Genomic DNA, 26,977 nt, shown 5'->3' with positions numbered 1-26,977 from the left:
TCACATATGATAGAACTGGTAAGAGCTGTCATTCAGGCTCATTTTATCTTTTCACCAGAAAGGTTTCTGTCCTATCTTTTCTTTCCACTTTCTTTTGTGAGTACATTACTTTTACTTACAGCTTTTACAAACAAAAGAGCATTATCTATTTTCAGAAACAAAACACAAAAGCTTAGCATACTCTGATGCCAATCTTTCAAATCTCATTTGTTGGGAAAAATAATCAGCTCCATTTGGGCAATAGCTCCCCCCCCCCCCCCCCTCTCTCTCTCTCTCTCTCTCTCTCTCTCTCTCTCTCTCTCTCTCGAGTCAATACATTGATTTCCTAGTTATCCGGTAGAGGTCACTATAGTATCAATCAAAACACAAAACATGAAAAGAAGAAGGAAGAAACGGAGGCAGCAGCAGGAGTATTTCACTTAGATATTTTTTTCAAATAATATTTAGGGAAAGGTGAAAATCCTTCTGAAAGGCTGCTTAATTTTTGAGGGAGAGTGAGTCATATCATTGTGGGTTAAAGATAATGTAGCATCATCTCAAGAGGCATTCTTATTAGGGATAAAGGCAGATGTTGGGCATCATGCTGAGTCTGCAATATTTATTTTCCCAAGGAAAATGCATGGAGATAATATTGGATCAATATTTTGCTCAAATAATGCAATAGGGCTGCATGGCAACGTTTTCTTTGGGTTGAAAGAAGAATGAATTCTCAGCTATCTTGCAAATAGACACCCCTCCCCGAAAAGTAGGATAAAACCCAGTTCTCCTCACCAATATTCTCTTTCAGCAATCACAAGGGAATAAAGGGCCTTACAGCAGAGCAAGAAGGAGGACTGCCCTGCTCATCCTAAACAGTATTTTTCTGGCAGCACAGCCTTGTCACAGACAGACAGACAGACAGACAGCAAGGTTGGTGCTCATCTCCACTTCTAAGCTGAAGAGCCGGCATTGTCCGTGGACACCTCCAAAATTATGTGGCCGGCATGACTGCATGGAGCGCCGTTACCTTCCTACCAGAGCAGAATCTATTGATCTACTCACATTTGCATGTTTTTGAACTGTTAAGTTGGCAGAAGCTGGGGCTAACAGCAGGAGCTCACTCTGCTCCCCAGATTCAAACCACCAACATTTTCATCAGCAAGTTCAGTATCTCAGAGGTTTAACGCGCTGTGCTACTGGGGGATCCACCCATGCAAAATACTAGACATTAACTCCTGATTTTGAAAATCAGATCTTTTTGACATAATAAACAGTGTAGGGGGAGTTTTTGTTTTACTTAAAAGGTGAACAGACATACTGACCTACCCTCCCTCCTTCTTTCCTTCCATCCTTCCTTTTTGGTTGAGAAAAGAAACAAGGGCACTAGGCTGAGTGTGTTGAGAACTACAAAAACAACCTTGCAGGCTATCTCTTCATTTACCCTGTCCTAATCATTTACATCAGTTGGTCACATTCATGTTGATGTTACGGTATAGAAAAAAAAAACCTTCCTGCTTTAGTTCAAGCATTTACATTCTGCCTCTCCCAACACTGCAGACAAATTACTGGTGCATTGACAAAAAGTAATATTCATCCCATTTTTATTTCCACAACCAGTTAGCAGCCGTTATGCCACCTTGGCAGACTAGATTGTAAGATATAGCAATAGCTTTTAACCGTTTCACACCCAGCAACTGCATTCAGAGAAAACATACATTTGGGGATTCATGTCTTAATTTTTAGCCATATATTTGTTGTGACAACAGTCCTCCTGCTGCTAACCACTGTAGGTTAGGCAGCAGCCTAGCAGTGAGTTTTGATTTACTTGCTGAAGCCCAAAATACACTAAATAATGCAATAGCATTATCATGAGTTAGTTCTAGGTCACCATGAGTGTGTCCTTTTCTTGGAGCAACACTTTCAGATCAGCATAGAGGGGTACAGAAAATGAGTGAAATTAAAATGTATTGTAGTGTTTATCCGAAAAAACTGAAGAACCCCCCCTTGGCTCATGTGGCATCAAGGTACTGGAACACCTTGTCAAAATAAGTTTATTTGACCCTGTTGCAGCTTTCCTTTAGGTAAACAATAAAATACATTCTCCATCAGACAAAAATTTACAAAGTACAGTAGAGTCTCACTTATCCAACATTCGCTTATCCAACGTTCTGGATTATCCAACGCATTTTTGTAGTGAATGTTTTCAATACATCGTGATATTTTGGTGCTAAATTTGTAAATACAGTAATTACTACGTAGCATTACTGCATATTGAACTACTTTTTCTGCCAAATTTGTTGTATAACATGATGTTTTGGTGCTTAATTTGTAAAATCATAACCTAATTTGATGTTTAATAGGCTTCTCCTTAATCTCTCCTTATTATCCAACATATTCGCTTATCCAACGTTCTGCCAGCCCGTTTATGTTGGATAATTGAGACTCTACTGTAACAGTTTTCTAAACCTAATTTTGACTATTAATCTGGGTCTGTTTTCATTATGCTTTTTCCTTAAATTTTTAGCATATTGCTGGCTTTCATTATGCTTTAATTATTATTTTCAAAGCTTGCAGTGCCGTTTGCCAGTTTGGATAAATGGTGCTGCCTTCAAGCAAGTAGGAATATTGCATTTAAATAATTAACTTAATAGAAATATTTATGTGGTCTAATTTTTGTAAAAAGTTTACTGAACTTCTTGTTTTTACCAGGCACCAAAGGAAAAAAAGATCAGCCAGTGGTCTTTAATATGAACAGCTACATAGCACCACATTTACAATTCAGTGAATAGTGTAAAAACGTAAGATTGTACCACGACAGCTGAGAAAATGTGCGGTTCTCTTAAGATCAGGTACGACAATTTGTGTGTGTGTGTGTGTGTGTGTGTGTATTTGCATAAAACAAAATGGTTGTGCAGGATTATCTGCTTTTCTCTGTGTGGGTGCCATAAGATTAAATGGGAAACTGGTGGGAGAATTCCTAGTGGTTGGTGTTGCAGGATCACCTTGGATTTCTGCCCAGTAGGTTGCAAACTGAGACTCACCTTTCTGCCAGCCCTCGTTTCGTCAAGCCTGATATAACAATTGGGTCAAAAGGCTCCTCAGTCCCTGAAATAGTTATCCCCAAGGGTCCACCATATCTCTTTAGCTCCACTGTGTAAATGATAGCACCCGTTGTTTCTTGTTCATCTGTTAAAAGAGAAGATCATGTATAATAATGACCCATGAGACTGCTACTCGCGGTTTCACCTCCCTATATCCAACAAAACATGTCTTCTCTTTAAATGTTCTAGGTTTTTCAGGTAAATCATAGGATCTCCCAGGAGAACCTAGCTAGTTCCTAGAGATTATATCTCTCATTCATTTCAATAGTGTTCACTATTAAGATTCCCTTTTCCCACAGTAAGTTCAGGAAGGTATATTCCCATGGATATAGAGATCATGCTGCATGGAAATCATTCAAGCAAATATTTCAGAACTTCCTAACCAAATGCTATGTAATTTTAAAGCCTTTGCACCCCTTTGCAGGAACCTATGTATGCATGACCACACTACTAATGCATGTAAACACATATGTGAATTAATAAAATGAACAATGCTTCTTAGTTTGTTTGCTATCCTTATTATTATTGGAGAATAGCATTAATGTAACTTAATGATAGCATGATTCAAGGTTTTAATACCAGAATTATCTTCATCCTTCCGGATCTTCAATTTGACAAGTTCTTCACACTGCTTTAAAATCTGCACTGCATCCTCCATTGAGCAATTGTCGAGTCGGATATTATCAATGGCTAGCAGCTTGTCTCCAGGCTCTAAGGTGCCAGTCCTGGGTACAAAGAAGAAACAATCCTATGTTTAACACAGCCAAAGAGTAATGAAAATTATTTTAAGGAATTACTATATTATTAATAATGGTATGATGCTACAGGCAAGTTTGCCTGGAATAGCTCAAGATGTGAAACAAATATACTTGTTTGGAAATATTTTTAAAGCCTAAAAATATACTTTATTTCCAGTGAATATTCTTCTCCTGCTGAAAGGTTTGACAACTTCTCAATGTTTCAGGATAAGTGTCTTAAACAGCTGAGAAAATCCTAGAATGTCACATTATATCATGACTTCTAATCAAAGGTACATATGATGCATACTGATGCCAACAATTGGATATTAAGCTCTTATTTTATCCAAATTTATCAGATGCCATTATCTAATACTGGCTGCCCTAATGAATTGTGGCACATCCTTCAAAGATAACATAAAGAACTAGTCTCATGATAGTTAAATTCCAAAAACCAATGTTTTGTTTTCACGTATGATATTATTGCATGTAATGGAATCAGTTAAAATTAAGGAGCCCGTATCTTTAATACTCACAGTGGTCCAGTGAGACATACTTTTGAGAAAGTAGATACAGGGCATGATATACTTTCTGCATCACATTTCCATATTATTAGACATTTCTATATAATATTAGACATAGAAGAATACAACAAACATCCTGGAGCTTCAAGAAAAGTGAAAACTCTTGGGAGACATAGTTTTGCAGTGTTGACCTCTGGGAAAGGCCTGTCATTCAATAGTAGACTACAAACTTTGCATTCAGAAGGACCTAAGGCTGATCCCCGGAATCTCTAGCTGATGATGCATAGAGTTATGTTGGAGCAGGAAGATATTAGCAAGAATGTGTATTACTTAAGTACTAAATAAAAGTGTGAATTTCAGTTAGCTTAGTCATGGATTTCTTAGTAAAACGAATGGGTTATGTTATGATGCACTTTAGAAAAATCCCTGATTTGTTTCATTTTTGCTACTTCATTCATAGCAAGAAGGTTTGACATCATTAAAATTCAAGCTTATCCAAATCTCACATTTAGTTGCATTTACAGAACACATGTTCCTTGAATGCTATGTCTAGATCTAGTTTCTTTACAAAATGAAGGAGGGGGAGAGAGAGCTCAGATGGTCTAAAATGTCAGCAGATCCATTTTTATTTATTTAACAACAAGACTAAGATTTAGTAAAGTAGGAAACCAGGTACATCTCTCACCTGTGTGCTACACTCCCCTTCTTGATATCAGAGATAATTAAAGGTTCTCCAGACTTTCTGCTTGCTGTTGTGAAAGAAATAAGTGAAGTCAAAACTCAACCCATATGCATATACTCCACAAGACCATCCTTAGGACTGCACTGTGCATACATTATGAATCAGGGAGCATTTTATTATACTTGCCTATAGGATCTAGGCATGATTAGCTTAAAATTTATGAGTTGTAGGCATAATTAGACATTGGAAGCATTGGACCGCAAGAGCACATTTGTGTAACCTGCACCCATAAAAGAAAATTATGTTGTGGTCTTTAAGGTGTCATGCAACTCTGTTCTTTCTCTACAACAGATTAATTTGGCCATCTACTAAACCTAACCCTAGTTAACCCGAACTCATTTAATTTTACAGTGGATGGTGCACACCAGAATACCTCTGATGTATTTGAAGTTGAAGAGTCCAGGGTGACTGAACCTGAAAGGATGGGTCATAAAATTTAGTGCACATCCAGATGACAACTGCAGCTGACTTAGCAAGAATATGTGACCCTTCCCCGGATTTTAAAGGCTCTTTTAGGAAAGAGAGACATTTGATCATCATGTTGCTGTTCTTTAGAATTATCACAACTATCCTAAATAACATAAAAGGATGTGTTACACATTTAACTTTTCATTATGTTTCAATGTGTTTTAAATTGTTGAAATGTAGTGTTTTAAACTGGGTTTAATTTTTTTGTATGAAATTTGCATTTAATTTGATACAAACCATCTTGGGCCTTACTGGGAGAAAGACAGGACAATAATTAATTGATTTATTAGGTTGTCGGGAGCATCTAAGATGTTGAGTTTTCCAGTACAAAAACTGAGACGTAGGGATAGCCCATGGTAACATTATATGGGACGGCAAATGGTAATGTCATTAAATTTGTTTCATTAAGTATCAACAAATGTTGTCATTTAAATAACAATCAGGGAGTTTAACAAATGAGAAAATAATTAATGAGGCTGAACTAGAGATGATGTCCAGGTGGCAGCTGCTCCAAAGAAGCCCACAATAGCAGAGCAGTGCTATGAGGAAACACACACTACTTTTCAAAGCAGAACTTTCACCCAGAGATTACAATACTCCACTTGTCTTGAAGACTGAAGGAGAAGAGCTCATGGGATCTGGGTTATGAGATCTGGGAACCCTGATTCTAAATCACTCTTTTGCAGTCAAAGTGAACACAGGGTGCATCTACATTGTACAGTTAATGCAGTTTGACACCACTTTAAGTGCTATGGCTCAACATAATGGAATTGTAGAAGCTGCAATTTTGGAAAACATTTAGCCTTCACTGCCAAAAGGGCTGATGGATCAACATCAACTTCCAGAATTCCATAGTACTGAGCCATGGCAGTTAAAGTGGTATCAAACATATTAATTCTAGATTGCAAATGACTTAAAAGCTAGAGAAACAGTTCAACTGCAGGAACCAAAATGATTGTTGCATTGGGCAACCCAGTTAGTACCCCTGGGTGAGAAACACAGCTCAAAGGAAGATATCAGCATAGAAGAAAATAAGAAAACTCCAGAGACAGTTTATCTATGAAAAAACATTTAAATTACTCTTTTTAAAAAAAGGCTTAATGATATTTAATTTAGATATAACAACATAGATTTACAAAGCTTCTTTGCATATTAATACATCTGGTAATGACAATTCAATTTACTTTAAAATGTCCACATACAATTAGCACTATTTATAAAAATACGCTATGCTTAATAATTTTAAATAAGCATTGCTTTTCTCTAGGAAAAGCTGGATAAAATCACTGTCTGTTTGCAGCGCTTTCCACCACATGCCAAAAATACACACTCACTTGGAGAAAGAGGCCTGTTCAGTAGTTACTTAGTACTGTATTCAATTAACCCTAATAGAGCTTACTAGACAAATTAAATTCTTACTGACAAGTTACTCTCTTTGCTCTTCATTCAGGTTTTCTTCCAGCTGCCTTACACTTAATGGAGCCTTGAAGTGTAGATGGATTTATGTTGCTTTCCATGCATCAAAGCAATTTTATGCTATGACATAATACCTTGCTACTCATATTAGGGGCTTACAGCAGATCACCATTCTGTCTTACCATAGATTTTGTTGCAACTACTTGGATGGGTAATGATGATGGAAAGGACCTCACAGTAGATTCCCATGGGGCTGTTGCCAGGGTGGTAATGAGCAACGCCAATGAGCTGGGAAATCATTTGTTTGCCATGGGGCTCTCTAGAGTTTAGAGACCACACAAGCAATCAACACAACAACAAGAAGAAACTTGAAGTTTATTTTCCTAATCAATCTTCTTGTTTTAAAAAAATCAGAATTTTTTAAATGATAAGCAGTTTAAGGACCCATGCAACCTTTTACAAATGTGAATTTCTGCTTCTTCTTGCCACAAAAGAGGGTGCGAGGGAGATTGTGAGTAGGGACCATAAAGACAATGTTGGGGATTAGAGACAGGCTGCATGTTCCTCACTGGACAAACTGGTCATGGGGAACGGGGCTGTGTGTGTAGATATTAGTATTACCTGATAAACAATTGGGCATTCTTCGCAAGAACCCAAAGCACTTATTTAAAAGCAACTTAATAATTGACACTAAGAGTGTAACAGCTATAATATTATAATATCAACACTTTTTTTAAAAAAGCAAGACTCCAGCCAATGGTTGCATAGGTTGCAACTTCCAACCTAGCACATGGCTGGACAACTATGATACTCTCCTACTCATCCCTCTAATGCCATAATGTTGCTTCTTCCCAAATTTCTCCTGTAAAGTGTTTTTAAGGTACTCCACACCTGGAGGGGAAGGAGCCCTCAGTGGCGCAGTGGGTTAAACCTTGTGCTGGCAGGACTGATGACTTGAAGGTTGGATTGCTGACCTGAAGGTTGCCGGTTCAAATCCAACCTGGGGAAAGTGCAGATGAGCTCCCTATATCAACTCCAGCTCCATGCCGGGACATGAGAGAAGCCTCCCACAAGGATGGTAAAAACATCAAAACATCTGGGCATTTCCTGGGCAACACCTTTGCAGACAGCCAATTATCTCATACTAGAAGCGACTTGCAGCTTCTCAAGTAGCTCCTGACATGGGGGGAAAAAACTGGAGGGGAAGGCAATGAACAAGTTTTGGGAGAGAATATACTGAATAGTCCAGTTGGAGATGAAAGAGCTATGAATTATGCTCTGTTGGTTACATCTGTAATTCTTTTTCCAATGTAAACTAGGTCTATATATCATGCTCTTTTGCTGGTTGAGGTGAGAGAAGGATCTGTCACAGTTTTCATAGTCACCACCATCTCATGTTCTCCTCCTTTGCTTTGCTTATGCTCTCCTCTGGCACAACCAAATCCTCCCTTCCTCAAAGTAACCAATTTTCTCCCCACACACTTGCCTTATTTATTCTGCTTCTTTGTAGTATATGCCCCTTACCACTGCTTGCTTTCTCCCATAGCCAGTTGTGCATCATATTCCAGCAGCACATGGAGTCTCCTGGGGGACCCGTCTAAAGCAATTTCCTTTGAATACTTCTCAGACCCAGGCACTTGGAGCATTACTGGCTTCAAAAATAATACTTTCTTAGGTAATGGAAGCAAGAACCCCCTCCCCCAAAGGGTGGGATGATAATAGTTTGAATCAGGCATCCTCAAACTCCAGCCCTCCAGCTGTTTGGATCTCCAACTCCCAGCTTGTTCAGCGGTTAGGAATTCTGGGAGCTGTGGCGCAGCTGCAATAAATCACTCTGACCATGAGGGCATGGGTTTGAGGCCAGCCCATGGCGGGGTGAGCACTCGTCAATTAAAAATAAAAAATAGCCTCTGCTCGTTGCTGACCTAGCAACCCGAAAGATAGTTGCATCTATCAATAGGAAATAAGGTACCACTTATAAAAAAAGTGGGGAGGCAAGTTTAACTAATTTACGACCTGGAATGAGGAAGTGCCATCAGAGTGGATGATAAAGCAACTGCTCCCCCCTGTGGCCAGAATCGAACATCCCCTCAGGAGATGGTTAAATTGTCTCTGCATCTGTTTGTCTCGGTCTCTGTTTGATGTGTTTATGGGCAGTGAATGTTTGCCCTATGTGTGTATATTGTGATCCGCCCTGAGTCCCCTTCGGGGTGAGAAGGGCGGAATATAAAAACTGTAAATAAAGAAATAGCTGGAGGGCTGGAGTTTGAGGACGCCTGGAGTAAATAATTACCCCTATGAGTACAGCTATCTTGCTCCACACAATGGATATAGGTTTGTATTGTTAAACCATGCTAGGTTTATATCTTGTGGTCTTTCAATGCTACAAGGTTGGACCAATATTATTCTGCTTTAACTACTAGGCTTGCTCAAATAATTCGTTTTCCCCGTTAACCGTTATTAATTCGTTATTTTCGTTTGTTTTGAAGCAATTTTGAAGCATTGGTTGTCCACACGTCTGGATATCGCGGTTTCGAATCGCGAGAGGCCGTTTTTCGTTATGTCGTCGTTTTTTTCGTTAGGAAAAAAAAGCTTTTGCAAAAAAAAAAAAAAGCCACCCGAAAGGTGGCTACTCTCTGCGGGCCTCCAGGTGCCCCCCACGGACCCATACACTTTGCCGCCTTCCCCGGCAGCCGGAAAGGCCGCGGAGGCTCCAGGCGGCCGCTGCACATCCAGGCCTCAATTTTTGCCTTTCCCCAACAGCTGACATACATACACACGCACACACACACACACATCTCCATATCCATGTACACCCGCCCTCCTCCGCTACCTCCTCGCCCCTTCCCGGGAGGGCATCTCTTTCCTGGGACGGCGTCCTATGTGAGGCCAGTGCTTGGCGCCTGGCTAGGCCTCGCCTCCCTTCTCAGGCAGCAGGCCCAGCCAAACCCTTCCTCCACCTTTCCCTCCTGCAAAGGGCAGCCGCTCGGAAGCCCAAGGCAGCAGGATGGCGACAGAGGAAAACCACCCTCTGTGGCTGTGCTCCGACCTCAGCCAGCAAAACATTCTGGACTCCAACTCCCAGAAACGCTTGCAAGCTTCTTCAATGGCTATGAATTCTGGGAGTTGAAGACCCAAGCGGTTTCCAGCAATGCCAATGGATGGCGTTCGGGACTCCAACTCCCAGAAACCCTCGTGGATGGTTCAAAGACCAGGGATTCTGGGAGATGAAGTCCACGGTACCGGTTGAAAAGGCCATTGGCCAGGCGCCAAGGGAAAAAGGACGGCAAAAACAAAGTCACCCTCCTTTTCTATATGACTGGCCTTCATGGTCTCTCAATTAGCAATAATAATAATAATCTGTGGAAGGTCCAGGGTGGGAGAAAGAACTCTTGTCTGTGGGAGGCAAGTGTGAATGTTGCAATTGGTCACCTTGATTAGCATTGAATAGCCTTGCAGCTTCAAAGCCTGGCTGCTTCCTACCTGGGGGAATCCTTTGTTGGGAGGTATTAGCTGGCCCTGATTGTTTCCTGTCTGGAATTCCCATTTTCTGGGTGTTGTTCTTTTACTGTCCTGATTTTAGCTTTTCTGTAGCTAAAAATGCATATAAAATTGATTCTATAGGGAGGATAAATGATTGGATTTCAACTCCTACAGCTTAGCTTTCTCTGCCAATAATGGTACCATATCAAACTAAACCTCCCAAGATTCTGTAGCAGTGAGCCATCTTGGATATTGTAAGGGATTTATTATTATTATTATTATTATTATTATTATTATTATTATTATTATTATTATTAGACCTTGCTCCCAGGAAGGTGCCTTCGCTGTGGCTCCCAACTTATCTATCTACCTTTCCACATATTCTCCACATTGTGTGTATGTGTATGTATATTATATATACATGAGCCCCGATGGCGAAGTGTGTTAAAGCACTGAGCTGCTGAACTTGCAGACCGAAAGGTCCCAGGTTCAAATCCCGGGAGCAGAGTGAGTGCCCGCTGTTAGCTCCAGCTTCTGCCAACCTAGCAGCTTGAAAACATGCCAATGTGAGTAGATCAATAGGTACCGCTCTGGCGGGAAGGTAATGGCACTCCATGTAGTCATGCCGGCCACATGACCTTGGAGGTGTCTATGGACAACACTGGCTCTTGGGCTTAGAAATGGAGATGAGCACCAACCCCCAGAGTCAGACATGACTGAACTTAACGTCAAGGGATACCTTTACCTTTACCTATATACACACACACACACACACACACACACACATTATGCAGGGACTATATATATATTATATATATATACACAGTATATATCACACACACACCAATTTAACAAAGTTTCAGCCACAAAAACAAAGTTTCTGAAGTAGAACAATGACTTTCACAGTAAAGACAACCCAATTTAACAGGAAATAAGACTTTCAAACCAGGAACAGATTTCTGCAATTATTAAAAAATGGTTTATTATAAAAGCTATGAAAATTCGCCAAAAATCAGAGGATAAGGGAAACGTTCCAAATTTTGGTGAGCTATCAGTGTTAAATGTGTTCTACCACTGTACCAAGTTGGAAGAAGATCACTCAAAAAATGAGGGTGGGAGAGTCCTGTAAAGTCCTCTCCCTCTGTGCTGTTTTTGGGAATTGCGCATGCGCGTCCGCCATTAACGAATTAATTTAGAAAATAACGAATTTTCATTAATTTCGAATTTTTTGTGGGGCCAAATTCGGAAATACCATCAGAAACGAAAAGCTGCCCCCCTCTAGTTTTGAAACGAGTTTAGAATCAAATTTTTCGTGGATCGATCAAGCCTATTAACTACCATGGCTGCATCTTATGAAATCCTGGAATTTCTAGTTTGCACCACAGCTCTTTGTCAGAGTATCACACATTTCCATCCCTGGACTTCAAACTCCTGGATTCTGTAGGATGGAGCCATAGCAGCTAAAGTGGAATCATTGTGCTTTTTTGTTTAATGTGAAAGGGTCCTTGAATTCTCATCCATGAAAACTATAGAAAATGTACGCAAATTCAGTAAAAAATGATTCTTTACAGATGTGAAAACCTGAAAATACTGAATATCAGAGGGCATGGGAAGTTATATTTGATTTATGATACAAGGCTATTCTTCACAATGCAGGCCAAATCCATTATTGCTCTAATGGAATATTTGCTTGATCAACATTTAACAAAATTTCATTGGGAGAAAAACCCAAATTGCACCAACTTCTTATTGAACCCGTTTTCTAACTTCCATATTACACACAATAGCACATTTCTATTATGTTGCTATTGTTAAGTGCCTTCAAGTGGTTTCTTACTTATGGCAACACTGCCACAGGGTTTTCTTGGAAAGATTTGTTCAAGGGGTGTTTGCCTTTGCATCCTTTTGAAGCTGACAAAGTGTGACGTGCCCAAGGTCACCCAATGGGTTTCTATGGCTGAGCTGGCATTCAAACCCTGGTCTCCAGAGTCACAGCCCCATGTTTGAACCACTACAGCCAAAAGGTTATATTAAAGACCTAAAAGAAGAAGGGATTCAGCTTCAAAATGCACTGTTTCTTGTTATAGTAGAAAAGCGAGAGGTAAGATGGCCGATGCTCTTATTTACTTTTCCTGATTCACATGGGCCTCTGCCATCTCTGCAGGAACCAAGCTACCCCTGGTTTATGGCATGATGGATGAAGTGTCTCCAAACACATGTCCATTTTATGTTTTTAATAGGATGCATAATGACTTGGATTGGGAAATTATTCCCCCCAGAGAAGTTTAAGCACATAACTCACACGCACCAGTGACTCCGCCGGTTATAAAACACCTTCTACTATTGATTGAGACAAAGCAGCATTTGGGAAATGTGTAATTAAAAAGAGTGTAATACTGCTATAAAGCCATGTCTCAGAAAAGAAGTACTCAAAACAGCTGAAAGAATGATTAAAAGAATAAAATAACCTGAGGATAGCTGAGTGAAGGGGAGCACAGAAGGCAAGTCTGAAATACAACAGAATAAAAGTGCTGCTGCTGAGAACAAAGCTCTCCATTAATTAAAAACACAGATTATAAATTAAAATGTTATCCTAGTAGGATGTTAATGTCAAGCTATATATCTATTTGGTTTTTTAAAATCTTTACACTCTCAGTCAAGATGAGTAACAGACAAATTCATCCAGTTATTTCTGAAGAGAAAAAGTGTTTAAGAGTCAAATCACTTTTCATCCAGCACCACATTAAAGTGCTGAAAACCTCTCCAATCTCAAGTACTATGGGATTCTAATCATTGTTGCTTTATTGATACCTAAGTTCTAATTTTTCTAACACAAACCCAAGCTCCTGTTTTCTCTCCCACATTTGCCCTGGTCCTGCAGAGACCCAGGGCCTGTTCTTCCAGTTTCAAGTCTTGCCAAGTTGAGTGACAAGTTCCTTCTGTGTTCACCTGAAATTAGGTAGAACCGTTCACATAATAACTGACTTTAGATTGTCGGGGAGAGATAAGTCTTTTCACGTTCAGGTAAATCATGATGGGAACCCACGTCAAATCTCCTTGCTGAAGATAGGGAGGATCAAGACTGATTCAATCCAGAACTGGCACATGCAAGAAGGGTGAGTCAAGCTGTGATGAAACATAGCCCCATGTCTCTTATGCACCTTGTTTGGGCACAATAGATCAGGGCTCTGGCCTGTCAACTGCATCTCACCCAGAGAGCATGTAGTTCTCAGTTATTCACCTACCTCTAAAGCAGACCAGACCACATGATAAAAAAGTAATTTTATCATACTCAAAAGGAGAATTTGTAAATTAATTGTGACTCATTGTGGATATGGTGAGCTTTAATAAGCACTGAACATTGTTATTATCTTAAATGATTTCTGAACAAAATAAATAGTCCTCTGAAGCAATTTCTGGAAAGGCTCTAGGTGCAAAAGCTTAATTATTTTTTACTTAGACATGGGTCTAAGCAGCAGCCATCTTCCTGTGCAAGAAGACGTACATTTACTTAGCACATAACTCATATGTACAATGCACCATTCTCCCCAACAGATTCTTGTTCCATCAAAGATACTAAGAGCCACCTCAGCAGTCATAGTACTGATGCTTCTGTAGATCAAAGAGTACCTCCACAGATAAGGAGGTATTAATTTACTTGAGAGATCATCAAAGTTTGCAGAAGTATAAATATTTAAAGGGTACAGAAGAAACCTTAGAGAGGAAAAAACACAGACCAACTCAAATAAGACTCAACATGTTCAGCCACCATAGAATGTGAAATTCGAACCTTATAGTCTCCAGAGTCATAGTCCAGAGTTTACACTAGTACTTGGTTCAGTTTTAAACTCAGCCATACAACAGTGATATAGCCATTCAGCATTCTTCTAGACACTCAACCCATAATCTGAATGTCAAATAATAGGGTTAGGGTTATTGAATGCAGCTGGATTAGAATATAACTGATATTATTTTAGTAAAGGCCTCCCTCGACCTGGCTTTGACATGCTCTTCTAAGAATGGGAAGTACTGAATGTGCTCTTCTGATCTCCTAAACTTGACAGTAGATCTACTTTATCTAATGATGATATTTCTATTTTTTTAAAAGTCTAAGCAGTACTTACAACTGATGGTAATCCCGAGCTCCACACCTCTTTTCTTGGGTAGCTTCACATGAAAGGTACCACTGCTGGGGATAACAGATTCTGTAGAACAGAGCAATCAGTTAGGTGACACATCTCATAGAGAGAGGAGAAAGTTGTACCTCACTACTCTGCTGGCTTGTATTCTGCATAGAGGCTACGTGGTATTTCATATATGTCAATCCTCACATAAAGATGATGCGGTGTTTAATACTTGTGATCCTTTCCCATTTCTCTTGGCTTTGGCATGTGCAAACATCCATGCCAACACTATGCCCTACTGAAAATTGATGCCAGCCAACACACAGGAAGGCTAATCCATTCAAAAGGCTTCCAGAACATGAAAAGCAGACATAACTGTGAACAGTCCTCTAAATTCCCATTTGTTATAATTAGCTATAATTAAAACAAAAATAGAAACAACTACTATATTAGTCAGATCCAGCCCTTGGAAGTGCCCCACGCAAAACCTCTTCTGTTCTCTCCAGTCAATAATTGGAGATAAAAATACATGTATGCTTTCATATCTCTGCATGGAACTAAAGTGCACTTTGTAATTGAGAAAACGCTTGTACTATCTTTCCCGATCTGGCAGGCACAGATGTGCTTGATATGCTTCATAGGGAAATGTCCGAAGATACAGTCAGCCCTCCCTCCAGCTACATCACAATTTTGTTTCTCAATTCTGTCTTTGTCTTTTCCCCTTGGCTCCACTCCCTCCCTCAAGACTCTTCCCAAATTGGAGTTTATCCCCTGGCTGGGAAAGGTACTCCTTCCTGAGTAAAACAAAAGCTGCAGATATCAGTTTCATCAAACATGCTAAATAGCAATCTCAGCAGTCAAAATGCTGTTCCTCATCTTCCAATCTAATGAATGAACTAAATCAATGTATTCTTTATTAAGAAAGTGTAGGTATTTTCATTCCAAAGTAATAAGATATACATAATGGCTGTAATTCACATTTAAAATTATAGTTGGCATTGCACAGATTTCTATTTGCAACTGGATACAGGTATGTGTATGACTTTTTTAATTAGCTACATGCACTTGAATTTGAATTAGTTGCATGCACTGGGAGAATTTCATGTCAATGTATATAACAAAAATGCATATTTCCCTCAACTCTGAAAGAAACAGCTGTGTCTGAGTGGGGGTTTTTTAACCTTGAAAAAGTATTTGAAATTTAGGCCTTGGTGCCAAAGACTGTAAAACCGAGAGAGAAAAAAACAGGTGCATGAGATGCCCAACTGAGCAAAGTTTGTATGTGGTTCATTCTTGAATTAAACTGATTTCATTTTTACAACTCCAGAAGGAGATGCTTGACAATTATTTGTCGATAGTAGTGCTGGGGGACTTTAACATTCATGCCGAGGCCACATTAACTGGTGCAGCTGAAGACTTCATGGCCGCCATGACGACCATGGGACTGTCCCAAGTGATGTCTGGCCCCACTCATCAAGCTGGACACACACTTGACCTGGTTTTTGTTGCGGCAGATGGTGAGGTCGGAGTGGAAGAGCAAAATATTCTTCCGTTGTCATGGTCCGATCACCACCTGATCAGTTTAAGACTCACTGAGACCTCAAACCTCCGCAGATGGTCCGCCCCAGGAGACTGATGGATCCAGATGGATTCTTGAGGTCTCTTGGGGATCTTCCTGTCATGGAGGCTGACGATCCTGTCGATGCCTTGGTAGATCACTACAACAGCGAGATGTCCAGGGCAATTGACATGATCGCCCCCGAACGTCCCCTCTCGTTGCGAAGAGTCACTTCGGCTCCCTGGTTCACGGAGGAGCTGGCAGTGATGAAGCGCTCGAGGAGGGGACTAGAGTGCCACTGGCGGAAAACTTGTAGCGTTTCTCACCGAGCACGGGCTAGAGCCGCTATTAGGGCCTACTCCGCGGCTTTGCGGGCAGCCAGGAAGACCTTCACGACTGCCCGCATAGCGTCTGCAACTAACAGACCCATTGGAGTTGTTTCGGGTCGTCGGGGAGCTCCATCACCCTCCTGAGGGGGGAGGGGCACCCGAAGACTCGGCAACTCGGTGCAGTGATTCGCGCACCACTTTGCAGACAAAGTCGCTCAGATTCGCTTCGACTTGGATGCTAGTTTTGTTGCAATGCCAAAAGAGGTAACTGAGGCACCTGTCTGTTCGAACTTGTGGGATTCGTTTCAGCTTGTTCGCCCGGATGACGTGGACAGGATCCTTGGGGCGGTGAGAGCGACCACTTGCTCTGCAGACCCTTGCCCCTCGTGGCTAATTAAATCGGCCAGAGGAGGGTTGGTAGAGTGGTTTGTGATGATAATTAATGCCTCTTTGGATCAAGGCAAATTTCCATCTGTCCTCAAACAGGCCATAGTGAGGCCCATATTGAAGAAGGCCTCCCTTGATTCGACCATTCTAAACAACTACAGACCAATCTCGAACCTCCCTTTCTTGGGCAAGGTCCTGGAGCGGGTGGTTGTTTCGCAGCTCCAGGGTTTCCTAGATGACACCGATTTTCTGGACCCATCGCAGTCTAGCTTTAGACCTGGGCACAGTACTGAGACGGCTTTGGTCGCCTTGGTGGATGACCTCCGCAGGGAGCTGGACAGGGGGAGTGTGACCCTGCTGGTTCTCTTGGACATCTCAGCGGCTTTCGATACCATTGACCATGGTATCCTTCTGGGACGGCTCTCCGGGATGGGCCTTGGGGGCACGGCTCTGTCGTGGCTTCAGTCCTTCCTGGAGGGCCGTTCCCAGTTGGTGAAGCTGGGGGACACCTGCTCGGACCCCTGGCCATTGACCTGTGGGGTCCCGCAAGGTTCCATTCTGTCCCCCATGCTTTTTAACATCTACATGAAACCGCTGGGAGAGGTCATCCGGAGTTTTGGAGTTCGGTGCCATCTCTATGCAGATGACACTCAACTCTACTACTCCTTTCCACCGAACTCCAAGGAAGCCCCCCAGATACTGAACCAGTGCTTGGCAGCTGTGATGGGATGGATGAGGGCGAATAAGCTGAAGCTTAATCCCGACAAGACAGAGGTCCTCCAGGTCACTCGTATGTCTGATTGGGGTATTGGGTGGCTACCTGTGCTTGACGGGGTCGCACTCCCCCTGAAAGTGCAGGTCCGCAGTTTGGGGGTCCTCCTGGACTCAGCGCTGACGCTTGATGCTCAGGTGTCAGCGGTGGCCGGGAGGGCCTTTGCACAATTAAAACTTGTGCGCCAACTGCGACCTTACCTCGTGAAGTCTGATCTGGCCACGGTGGTCCATGCCTTAGATACCTCTAGACTGGACTATTGCAATGCACTCTACGTGGGGCTGCCCTTGAGGACGGCCCGGAAACTCCAACTAGTTCAACGTTCGGCAGCCTTGCTTCTAACTGGAGCAAATTATAGGGAACGGTCAACCCTCCTGCTTAAGGAGCTCCACTGGCTGCCGTTCACCTTCCGGACCCAATTCAAGGTGCAAGTGATCACCTACAAAGCCCTGAACGGTTTGGGACCCTCCTACCTTAGTGATCGCCTCTCCCCCTACGAACCTGCACGATCTCTTCGTTCGTCGGGGGAGGCCCTCCTCTCGCTCCCACCTCCGTCACAAGCACGGTTCGTGGGGACGAGAGAGAGGGCCTTCTCTGTGGTGGCCCCCCGGCTCTGGAACTCGCTCCCCAGGGAAATCAGGCAAGCCCCCACCCTGGTAGCATTCAGAAAGAGCTTGAAAACCTGGCTCTTTACTCAAGCCTTTAGATAAAGATTGCTAATCCAGAAGCAATCTGTATCTGTGACCATTCTTGTACCGGTTTGCACTTTTTACCTTTGTCAACTTGATATAGACACAGGGTCTATTCCCATCCCAATTTGCACTTCCAAGAATTTGCAGCACTTTATCAGTCACCTCATGTTTACAATATTTATATGGTGCACCTCACCCAGTCTACTTTTACAATCTCTCAGTTTTAATCCATGTTTTTATTAGTTCTTGTTTTTTATTGGCTAATGTTTAATTTTTTTATTGTGCATGTTTTTGTCTATTGCTGTGTTTTATACTGCTACTGTTTTTATTCGGGCTTGGTCCCATGTAAGCCGCCCTGAGTCCCCTCCGGGGAGATAGAGGCGGGGTATAAATATAAAGTTATTATTATTATTATATTAGTAGCACTCAGAGAGTGGTGAGCAGTTAAGAGAATGTGGCTGAGGGTGGTGATGCAGGAAATGTTACAGTGCCAGGTAAGATGGTTGAGATGATGGTATTGCCTATTTAAAACGTTATTATAGTGGATGCTTTCATTTTGTTGTATGAGTAGCTGGGAGTTTTGATAGATTTCCAATACCTTCTCTAGCTAATCAGTTTGACTGCAAAACTTTTATAAAAAAAAAATGCAGTCATGCATTTCTATTTCACAATCCAAAGGCTAAAGTACAATTTAGAAGAAAGGAAATCTAGGTTTAAATTCTTACATTAGTGGAAGATCACTCATGGCTCACCTCCACTTCCCACCATAATTTATTTCTCAGTGAGGATAAAATGGGAGAAGTCAGGAAGAGACATCACATCACTAGAATTAACAAAAATCTGCAATGTTATGATAGGAGAAACTACATCAAAACACTTTTTGCTGACATATCCCAGTGCTCCAGGCAAAGAACTAAACTCCTTCATAAAAGCACAGAGAATCTGCCTGTTATAGCAGAATAAGATTGCTGGTTTACTTAACATACGATCTATTTTTGGTTATCAACAAACTTAGATCAAAGTTTCCTCCTCAATTTGTCATCTGGGGGCTGGAAAGGTAAAAGGAGAAAACAAACGTTCTACTACTAGGCTGCAGTCATTTCCCTAAAAAAGGTCTGGGCAAACTTTGGCCCTCCAGGTGTTTTGGACTTCAACTCTCACAATTCCTAACAGCCTACCAGGCTGTGGGAGTTGAAGTCCAAACCACCTGGAGGGCCAAAGTTTTCCCATACCTGCCCTAAGGTAATTCTACTGCTGCTTATATGTTTAGTGCTTTTACTAGATTTAGATGGTCCTAAAGTGTAAATGGTAGTTAGGAGCACAAGTCTTTGATTCTGGTTTCCAAATTCAGTTGTCAAGAAACAACTGAATTCAAGGCTTCTTGTTTCTTGTGTGAAGTTTCAGATCCTAATCTCAGAACACATTCTTGCAGCCAATTACTTTGTATTGTCTTAAATTTACAGAGTTAATGGATTTTAAAAAGAAAGTGAAATCCACAAAAAAAAGAGTCCAAGACTATGACAAATTAGTCATTTCCATACCTGCCACATCAAATTCAATCTCCAGGACAACCTTGTTAGTGAGAGCTGCGTCCCGCAACAGCTGGTTGGCTTCCTCCATTGTCCCATCTTCTGTTGCAATGCTGTTGATAGAAAGCACTCTATCTCCAACTTGCAGGAGCCCGCACCTGCAGTCCAGAGTGGAGGAAGAAGATGGAACAGGTCAAGAAGGTGAGATACCGAGAGACTATGTAGCTCATTTTTCAAATTAGTTCACTAGAGAAGCAATGGAAAATAGAAATGGGATGCTCAACATTAACAGAGGTATTTGTCTACTCTGATCTTAAAGGGTCCTAAAGAAGTTTCAGGTCTGTTCTGAGCACTAGAAGCAACTCTTTGGGAAACTGCCTCCATTGTCAAGGAAAATACATTTTCATAATGTAAAGAAAGCTACCTTGTAATTAAGATCAATGCGAGATGTAAAAATATTTGCCCTTGTCTCAAAATCATATTAAATGCTAAAGATTCACATAAAATTTGTCTGACTCTACTGGAAATGATACTGAACCTGTGAACTTCTCTTATTACTATGGAGTAATATCACTAGATTCAATTCAGTGGGATGACATTTCAGTGTCTCACGCCAATTGGATAATCACTTATCTCTTACACTTTCCTTTCTTGAAACCAGTTACACATGAGTACTGCTTAACAATGCTTCATAACCAATATTATTGCAAGCTATGTTCCCAGTATAACCTTGACATTGCAACTAGAACTACCTTGTAAGGTGCAACATTGGGATAAAACTTTTAATGGAAAATAAAAATGAGCTAAATGTCAGATGGAGATCCCAGTAATATAGAAAGAGGCAATTAAAAGAGCTCAAGGTATCCTTTCATTAATTAATAAGTTCTCATGGTCCAGAATCAAGGTGGTTGTGTAGCTCAGAATGGGGTGAAGACATATGTTGGTGGGAGAGGGGAGGTTGCTACAGCTGTGTTACCAGGGCTATGAAGACGACGTGAAAGAAAGGGAGAAGGAGAATGAAAGAAAGCGAGCGAGCCACTCCATCCCATTTCTAGGCTGCAGCCAAACTGAGCTAGGATAGCTCCACTGCCCTTTGACCCGCACATTACATGCAAAGGAATTGCATTCTTAACTAGCAGACCAAATGTTAGATGGAGTTTAGAGTCTAAATTGCAAGAAATGCAATAATTTATATTTTTGCAATAAATCAAGCCAAATGTATTTTCTCAAAGAAATTTGATTTATTTATTTATTTATTTATTTATTTATTCCCAATATTTCTATCCCGCCCGTCTCACCCGAAGGGACTCAGGGCGGCGTACAATTGGCAACAATTCAATGCCGATACATCATTAAAACAAACAGCATATAAAATCTATTACAAATAGTTAAATACAGTATAAAATATAAAACATATGGTTAAAATCCGTTCATCCAATATCCTTGTGCTTTATCCATACATCAGTCTGGGTCGTCTTTGTCATTTATTCGTTAAAAGCCTGAGCACATAGCCATGTTTTTAAGGCTTTTCTAATGTTGATGTTGAATCAAATGTACAAAATACACATTTTCTTCAGAAAATGTTATCACACTGCCAGCAAGAATACTAGAGGACAATGAGTAGTAAATAGAAACTGATTTTTGTAGTTACCAACTAATCTGGAAAAAAGAGTGAGAGTGGGGGTGGACTTCCTAGTCTATTTGCTTCTTTTAAACAAGTTGCCAATACACCAAAGGGTTCTCTCCCATGGCTCTTTCAGCAAAACCTCTCAACGTTTATGCTGATAGCCACCTCCAAAACATGATAGGCAATGGATAAATATCCTGTTTTAGAGAAATCAACTTATATTACCATACCAAAAAAGGAAAACACTAAAGAATGCTCAAACTTTCATACAGTGGCACTTATTTCACATGCCAGTAAGGTAAGGCTCCAGATCCTGCAAGGCAGACTCCAGCAATACATGGAGTGAGAGCTGCCAGATGTACAAGCTGGGTTTAGAAAAGGCAGAGGAACAAGAAACCAAATTGTCAATATCCACTAGATAATGGAGGAAGGTAGGGAGTTTCAGAAAAACATCTAATTCTGTTTTATTGACTATTCCAAAGCCTTTGACTGTGTAGATCATAAAAAATTGTGGCAAGTTCTTTGTGGTACAGGGATACCAAGTCACTTTGTCTGTCTCCTGAGGAATCTGTATAAAGACCAAGTAGCCACAGTAAGGACAGACCACGGAACAACAGACTGGTTCAAGATTGGGAAAGGAGTGCGGCAGGGCTGTATACTCTCACCCTACCAATTCAACTTGTACGCAGAACACATCATGCGATGTGCAGGGCTTGAATCCATGGCTGGAGTTAAAATTGCTGGAAGGAACATTAACAACCTTTGATATGCAGATGATACCATTTGATGGTTGAAAGTGAGGAGGAGTTGAGGAGCCTTATCACCAAGGCGAAAGAAGAAAGTGCAAAAGTTGGGTTGAAGTTAAACATAAAAAACCAATATTATGGCAACCAGACTGATTGATAACGGGCAAATAGAGGGCAGTGACAGACTTAATATTTCTAGCACGAAGATTACTGCAGACACAGACTACAGCCAGGAAATCAAAAGATATTTACTTCTTGGGAGGAGAGCAATGACCAACCTAAATAAAATAGTGAATTGTAAAGACATCACACTGACAATTAAGGTCCGCATAGTTAAAACAATGGTATTCCCCGTAATAACCTATGGACGCGAGAGCTAGACCATAAGGAAAGCTGAGCAAAGGAAGATAGACGTTTTTGAACTGTGGTGTTGGAGGAAAATTCTGAGAGTACCTTGGACTGCAAGAAGATCAAACCAGTCCATCCTCCAGGAAATAATGCTCGACTGCTCACTGGAGGGAAGGATATTAGAGGCAAAGATGAAGTACTTTGACCACATCATGAGAAGACAGGAAAGCTTAGAGAAGATAATGATGCTGGGGAAAATGGAAGGACAAAGGAAGAGAGGCTGACCAAGGGCAAGGTGGATAGATGGTATCCTTGAAGTGTTTGGCTTGATCTTGAAGGAACTGGGGGTGGCCACAGCTGACAGGGAGCTCTGGCGTGGGCTGGTCCATGAAGTCACAAAGAGTCAGAAGCAACTGAACGAAGAAGCAATAACAAGAGAAATGTGCTTCCTCGAGGCTCCCAGTACTGTAAATCTCATCTAAAGTGTGATGTGCATCCTGCACCTTGTGTGAGAAAATGTGGTTTATGTGATGGTGGGAACACTGCCAAATTTATCCATAGTAGTTCCAATGGCTAAAAAATAGCCAAGGGCTATATAAGTTCCAGGTATTCTCTATCTCATTCAATCACATAGCAATACCATACTGCAAAGAAACAGCTCCACAGAGGCAGAGGATCCCACATACCCATCAGTGATTACAGATGCAGCACCTACTCTTCTTTTATATTGTCATTTCCTTCCTATTTATTTTGAATGGCTTGGGAGATATTTGAAATATTGCAGAAGCTGTATTTCAGTCAATTAGAATTTTCTCTTAAATATCCTTATCGGAATGGGATATATCAATTGTATTAATGGTGCTTTTTATAGCCACTCAGTGGAGCTTAGAGGCAATATTGTCTAACTGTCTTTGGATCACTGATTGGGAGAATAAAAAAGCTGGTACATTACATCATTGTGCCCAGAAAGTGAGAGATTTTAAAATATCCTTTTGCTCTCTGGATCAGAAAATGTTAAAATGTTGAGTCAGAAGCATTTTATTTTCTTTATTAGTAAACTAAACTGAGCAAACAAGCAGTTTCATTCCAACACACTGCAAGTTTGTAAAATTTTGTGATGCAAAACCACCACTGTTAGTTTTGTCTTCAAATAAAAGCATGGCTGTGGATGCCATGAGTAATAATGCCTAAAAAAATCAACATAGTGTAAAAAAAATCTGCAGGCTTCAGCTTACACTTCCTTTGCCTATGCTGGTCCTAAGCTCATGGAAAACACAACACTTCCACAAAACATTTTTCTGTGGCTCAAACTGAGAGGAGTCCTCCTCCTTTTCTCCTCTCATATCTACTTCAACAAAGTTCATGTAAATGAATATACATAAAACATTTGCTTTTAGTATATTGCCAATCTGGAAGTCCAAAGATTAATGTAAAAGTGTAAAATGTACCTAATCAATCTGTGCAATTTGCATTTTTTTTCTTTATCCTTCATGCACCAAGATTTAAAAAAATTGAATTAAGATTTTGTTTTGTCACTAGTGAGAATTGTTTCCTTGAAGGCAAACAGTAGCATTACCATATTGGTTTGACTTGTTTCACTATTATATAATCATGGTTTTGGAAGAGGCCACAGGGGCCACCCAGTCCAATAGGGACAACTTTCTAGATCTCCTCCCACAAGCCCATTCCCAGATGCCTTGAATTCTTATTTAAATGAACAAAAGGGACATCTGAAGACTTTGAATGCATCACTCCAGCTGCAAACAAACATGAAGGATGAGTATAAATCTCATTTTTTAAAAATTATCCAAATAGTACATTTCTCCTAAAAAGATTAACAGCTGCTTCCACACCACTCACCCAACAATGATTTGTTGGAACAGCTGGCTTCTTCACTCTTTTCTTCTCTGCCCTTGACTACTCATGATTACCCCCACATCTGAGCCATTTTTTTCTCCCCATGGATGAAGTATACTTTGCAAGTATGAGTAGAAACATGACTATGAGTGAATGGCTAAATTTTGAGCAAAAAAATGTTCAGCAGTTCTTCTACCATTCATCGATCTAGACTCAGCCATCTGAGGCAGCTTTCCATTTAAAGACACAGATCTATAAACCTGGGGTTAGGCTGTGTGGGAAGAAAATGTGTAGCTGCATATGATACCTAGCTTAAGTTTTACTTGTAAGTTTGGACAATACAGTTTCAAACAACCATTGAATGGAATAAGAGACCACAGGTATGTCCTTTTAATTTAGAAGAACCTACCATCAGTTCCTTCTAACTGGACACCAGATGGGAAACATTTTCTAGAGTTAGTGAAAACAAAATGTCACATCCCTTTTTTCTGCAAACTGAAAGGCTCAGTAAATTAGTTCTTTAAACACAGTCTGATGAGAATCATTGACCTGAAACAAAGCATCCTTGAGGGGAAAGGAATCAAATGGCCTTTCATTTGGGGGTCTCTCTGGTCACGCTGTTACAGCAGTTACTGCAACTTTACTAGCTCTGTGACCATCTTTAATCTCATTTTGCAATTTACATGGTGATCTACCATACTATTTTTTTTGGGGAGGGGAGGGCATAGTTGCAAAATAAATTAGAAAATAATACTATTAGGATGTGACAAAAACAATACAGAAAACTGACCCAAGCTGTGTTGAGGCAAGACCCACTTTCATTTAATATCATTGACCTCTTTGTTGAACTAAATGTTGCTCTCTAAGCTTATTAGTCATTTTAATAGGTGGGGATAGGAGTTCAGCACACATTCAAAAGATGTTCTCTTACATTTGCTATATTTACGCTACCGGACTGGGCCAATACCAAATGTCTGGAATAAGCACACAAGCATGCTCACTGGGCAATAAAATCCCTACCACAATTGTAAAAAAATATATTTTTCCTTTCTCTTCTTTTGCTTCAGATTTTATGGTCCTGGACTGGGCAAAGTGTGCCCCCATGATTTTTTTGTGGCTAGGGCTTCAATTTTTTTCAAACCCTTGCTTCCCTCAACATAATAATAATAATAATAATAATAATAATAATAATTATTATTATTATTATTATTATTATTATTATTATTATTATTATTTTATTCTTATACCCCGCCCCATCTCCCCGAAGGGACTCGGGGCGGCTTACATGGGGCCAAGCCCGGTCATGACAATATAAAAACAAGCAGTAAAACAAATCAAACAACAATAAAACAAGTTATAAAAACACATACAATACATCATGATAAAATCATGGATAGGATCTGTAGGAAACTGGGCTAAAGTGCTAGTTATGTCGATATCATCGGGGGGAGTGGTTATCCAAAGAGTCATAGCCATCAAAGGTGCTAGGAGAGGCGTACATACGGGACTATTAGTGGAAGACGATTTGGTCAATCTTACTAGATCAATTATCAAAGGCATTTGTTTTGTTACAGAATGTCACCATGCCCCCCAAGGGGTGTGAGGGTATTTACACCATGTTTGTAGCTCCCCTAGACCCCTCCTTGGATGTAAGAAGTGTTTGAATTGTTTAAAAAATGTTTTCCCAAAAACACCCTTTAGTTTTCATTTTCACCACATTTTGCATCCTCCCCAGGCCAGTGGTGTACCTAATGTATTTGGCCCCTGGGGCCATTCTGAAGGCTCCTCCCTCAAACTGCCTTTCCCAAGACCCCATAAGATGCAACCACGGCAATGAAATAATCAATGTGCGAGAATTGCGCAGTGTGGAAAGGGCCCTGCTGTCTTAAATAGACTGTCCACAACTTCATTTGCCGCAGTAAGCATTCCTTTTCCATCTGGCAAGTTTCTAACAAAGGAAAGAATCAAGGGACTTTCTGCACTGGACTGGATGTTGGAGGTGTTCCAAGTGCTTCAGAAAGACTATGTGATTTCCAAGATGACCTTTTGTCCGTCTTCACAGCTCTGAGTTCAGGAGAATGCCTGATTCTCTGCTTTGGAGGCATTTCAAACATCTCAGAAGCACTGCATGAAGCAGATGAGTCCTAGCTCTTATCTTGAGACTGAAACTAAAGATATGGGGGGCATCACAGGTCTTAACAGTGCAATTTAGAAGTGCTCTGAGCACCTCAAAGAAGATTGCAGCTTCCCTGTTACTGAAGAATCAATGTTCACTGACATTTGGAGACTGCTGGATAGTTGTATCAGGCACTGTCCTATGTCCCTGTCAGCTCCAGAAAAAGGAGAATTAAGAGCTATATGCACAAGTATCAGAAACGAACAGTGTTGCTCACCCGTGGACATGAACACATTCTGACCTTTATTTGTGTGCTCTGGATACATTCCAAATTATGTAACAGCCAGAAGCTCCTCATATAGAATTGTAAGCTTTGACATGACTTGTGTATCATATCATCTCAGGGAATAGAGTTTATACTAAAAGTAGTTGCTGCTTGATA

The 26,977-nt window shown here is 40.7% G+C and overlaps 1 protein-coding gene across 11 annotated transcripts in view; it reads right to left on the bottom strand.

The window, feature by feature from the left end:
* grip2 (glutamate receptor interacting protein 2) overlaps window positions 1-26,977 on the bottom strand; it is a 555,542-nt gene that overhangs the window by 33,498 nt on the left and 495,067 nt on the right. For all 11 annotated transcript variants that reach the window (XM_062969791.1, XM_062969795.1, XM_062969798.1 and 8 more), the window contains 5 exons: window positions 19,854-19,999; window positions 14,575-14,655; window positions 5,027-5,090; window positions 3,660-3,805; window positions 3,021-3,165 (listed from right to left, as the gene is read on the bottom strand). In XM_062969791.1, coding sequence (XP_062825861.1) covers window positions 3,021-3,165; window positions 3,660-3,805; window positions 5,027-5,090; window positions 14,575-14,655; window positions 19,854-19,999 — 582 coding nt within the window. The remainder of the gene's footprint in view (window positions 1-3,020; window positions 3,166-3,659; window positions 3,806-5,026; window positions 5,091-14,574; window positions 14,656-19,853; window positions 20,000-26,977) is intronic.

The sequence above is a fragment of the Anolis carolinensis genome, chromosome 2, assembly GCF_035594765.1.
Source record: "Anolis carolinensis isolate JA03-04 chromosome 2, rAnoCar3.1.pri, whole genome shotgun sequence".
Taxonomy (NCBI): domain Eukaryota; kingdom Metazoa; phylum Chordata; class Lepidosauria; order Squamata; family Dactyloidae; genus Anolis; species Anolis carolinensis.
The sequence above is the reverse complement of the archived record's forward strand: the minus strand, read 5'-3'. Positions and strand labels throughout refer to the sequence as shown.